Here is a 3,824-nt window from a genome sequence, read left to right on the forward strand (position 1 = left end):
GGACGGCCATTAGCTCTGCCCCATTAACTCCCTCTCACCCGAAAGGGCACATCTCCTAGGCTATTCTGTGTTCATATCCTATTTCTCTAGACTCTAATCTCATAGCTGAAAACTCCATCTTCCGTAACCCGCTGGAGATTGCCCCCCTTTGAGTTCCGCCGGTCGACATCGATGACCATTCCGACGGGAGCTCGACCGTCCGTAAGTTTTTCTCATTTTCTACCTTTTTTTTGTTTCTTCTCATTTTCTACCGTTCTCAAACCTGAAACCCGTCGGAGTGGGAGCCCCCTTTGAGTTTGTTTGTTTTGACTTTGTTTTTCTTCACTGTAACGAAACCAACTGATTTCTCCATATAGATGGTTCCCCTTAAAAGCTTCTCACCTACAATCTTTACAACTTTTTCCTTCTTTTTCACAAAAATTTTAACTACTTCCATTGGCGATGTAGGCCATGAACGCGAATCAGACATTACCAGTTTATCACCACCACCAGAGACTGTGTTTCCTTTTTTTTTTCTCCTAAAAGGAACCACTGAAATCTTTTCAAAATCCCCAAAAGCTCATTTTGGGGTTTGGTGGCTTTTCCTTTTATCCTTTTCTTGTTGTTTTCTTCTCATGGAGACCATACCAGATGCCACTACCAGTGTTGTTAGTGTTGTTACAGTTACACTAAATAAATTCTTTCCTTCAAGAATCCAAACTGATGTGTCCACTTCCTCCCATAAAAAATGGGAAAAGATAAAAACTTGTGGATTAGAAACATAGAGTTCAGATAAAAAAGAAAGAAAGAGATGAAAAGAAACAACTCCAAGTATGATCAAAACAAACCAATTTCAAGTTCTATCAATACACATTTCTACAACATAAAAACCAGAATGTCATCGCCATGTATTTTCTATTTTTTTTTTCTTTCTTATAATCATCATCAAATGAATAACTACATCCACTCTCCCTAGAAGAAAGAGAATTGAAAGTGTGAGAGAAAATAAAATTGAAAAAAGAATGGAAACAAGAAATTTCTTTATGGGCTCTTACAAGCACAGATCAACAAAAAAAACTCAACTCTCTCTTGGTCCTTATGTGTTGTCTTCTCCTCCAACCACAACCAGCTGTCCAACCCGCTTCTTGTCCTAAAAATGAAAACAGCATATCCAAAGTCTGGATTGAAGAACCAGTCATGAACATCCCACATCATATCAACCAGCAACCTATCAACAAAGATGGTCTGGTTCCCTCTGAAATTCCATTGCAACCTCTTCACTTGAATTACCTTTCTCTTATCGATACAGGCTGATAGCACCAGATACTTCAACACTTTGTCTTCTCTACTGCATCTGATCAAAATGTCGTGGGGCGTCTCAGTATCGCAAAATTGCACCTTGATCGAATACAAAGGGTTCCCTGAGAAATGCTTTGTTTGGGAGACCAAAGAGAATTGGAAAACCGAGACAATAGCCTTGAACTTCTTGCAGACCACTTCTTCACCCATGTCTCCAAGGACCAGTCCAAGCTCGGAGTCAGCCAAGACCACAATATAGAATCCGCCAACTGGTTCAGGACCTAAGTGTCGGTTCTGAGATTAGAGTCTGGAGAAAGAGGATATGAACACAGAACACGTGGGATGTATTTGGGGGCAACTCTATGGGGGGGCAGATGCGAACCCATTGGAAGTAGCGCTATAGATATGAATGGTTATAACGAGATCACATCTCCGCCCCACAACACATCCCGCCGTGTATTGAGAACATCTCTCGATGATGACATCATCAGGACTAGTACTATCATCGGGAGATGTTTTTAATACATGGCGGGGATGTGCTATGGGGCATTCTAGGGCGGAGATGTGAACTCGGATATAACATGGAGATAGAAATACACACTTTTTTTTAATATTTGTGCCACTAAATATAGAAGAAAAAATGGGATTTACTGATTGAAGGATGCACATAATATGTGGACTTCGGGTCCTAAACATAGAAGGAAAAAATGCACATAATATGTGGATTTTTCATTATTGGATTCTATTATCACTCTTGAGAATATGATTCTCACTGTTGTAGCAGATGATTTTGAAATTAAATAGACTCTATTCAGTCTAACTCCCCTTAAGGCTCTTGGGTTGAATGGGCTGCATGCATTATGTTTTCAAACAGATGGTCAGTAATTGGTCGAGACTTTAGCCAATTCATCAAAAGCCTATTTTTGAAACCTTTTCTCATTGTCACTGTCAATGAATCTCACATTGTTTTGCTTCCAAAACAAAAATGGTACAGTGGAAACTGGTGGTGACTTCTATCCCATAGATTTGGCAAATGTTTCTTCTTATAGAGTTGTTGCAAAGATTCATGTAGACTAAAAGGTTTTCTGCAATAATATTTCCCCATTCCAAAATGCTTTTAGCCTTGGCAATCAGATTATCAACAATATTATCATCTCGAAAGAGCTTATTCATTCAATGCATTATTGTAGTAGTGTTATTGGTTATTTTTTCCCCCTAAATTGATCTCTCTAAAGCATACAATAGGGTCGAATGGAGTTTTCTACTAGACAGCCTATCTACTTTGGGTATTTTTCAAATTTTTGCAAATTGATTAAGCAATACTTATCTATCAATGCCATGAAAATCCTAATAAATGGGACTCCTAGTAAAAGTTTTACTCCAACTCGAGGTCTCTGTCATGGTTGTCCATTGTCTCCATATTTATTTATTCTAGAGATGCTATCATCTCAAACATTAAATGAGGGGGAACAAAAGAGAATGATTTAGGGAGGGATGTCTAGGGGCAATGAATTCGTTAGATTAGGATCAAATGATCCTAGCCCTCCATTCTTTTCAGAACAAACCCAAATCTCTAAAAAACCGTAACCACTCTCATTCCTTCCCAAATGAATCCCCCGAACCAAACCAAGACTAAGACCCAATTAGGTTCTAACAAGATTGAACCAGTCCCAATCGGACCTAGTCCCCACCGATTCGGTTTTAAAGAAAACCTAACATAAAAACAAAAAAAAATAAGGAAGGAAAAAACCTATAAGACTAAAGTTGAACTGAACCAAGGAATTAAGACAACTGATTCTCACATTATCTCTTCTCCCTTACCCCCAACCTTAGACCACCCAACCCTAACCTCTCCATTCTCTCTCCCATATCCTTCCTCCTATCTTCTCCCTCACAAAGACGCCATGACTGAACTGAACCCTAGCTCACTCCCACCTCCATGAAACACCTTCTCCCTCCTCCAATCTCCCTCTCACACACAACATCATGGAATCTCTCACCCCAACCAAACTAGTCAACATCTTCTTCCTCTTCTCATCCCCAACCTACATGAAGCCTAGATAGTTGGACTCCTCTATCTTTCCCCATGTTTCTTTCACCAATATCCACCACCAAAACCTTCCTCCATCTTTCCCTCTTCCGTGCTCATTCATAGTCTCTTCTATTGGAAGGGTTAGAAATTAGGTTTGACATGGCCAAACTAAGTTTGGTAGATTGTAGAATTTAAAAAATTTTCAAACCTAGCCCGAGAACCAATTTTTTGATAATTTTGAAACCCAAATTAAAATTGATCATATTTGATACGAAAACCACAAAATCCAGTTCCTAGAGTGATAGTTTATACCCAATATCAGTCTCAAAATCGGCCTTCAACTGAAAATGGTAGAGTGTGTATGCGGAGCTGATTCAAAAACACCATTTTAGCAAAAATCATTCTCCAACTTGTTTGAACCGAAATGGGTGAACCTAATGTACCTTGATTGGAATTGGTCCCTGACAATGCTAGCTGAATTAAGGTTTCTCAAAGGCAAGGGAGAAAAGGAGAG

At 39.3% G+C, this 3,824-nt stretch overlaps 1 protein-coding gene across 1 annotated transcript; it reads right to left on the reverse strand.

Annotated features, from left to right (window-relative positions):
• Positions 1-211: 211 nt before the first annotated feature.
• LOC104596873 (uncharacterized) lies at positions 212-3,366 on the reverse strand. Its single transcript, XM_088888261.1, has 2 exons — positions 3,328-3,366; positions 212-1,572 (listed from the first exon to the last, which is right to left on the reverse strand). The coding sequence occupies exons 1-2, from the start codon at positions 3,364-3,366 to the stop codon at positions 1,021-1,023; spliced, it is 591 nt and encodes a 196-aa protein (XP_088744387.1). The 3' UTR covers positions 212-1,020.
• Between the last annotated feature and the right edge of the window lie 458 nt (positions 3,367-3,824).

The sequence above is a fragment of the Nelumbo nucifera genome, chromosome 5, assembly GCF_055504915.1.
Source record: "Nelumbo nucifera cultivar China Antique chromosome 5, China Antique-T2T, whole genome shotgun sequence".
NCBI classification, from domain to species: Eukaryota; Viridiplantae; Streptophyta; class Magnoliopsida; order Proteales; family Nelumbonaceae; genus Nelumbo; species Nelumbo nucifera.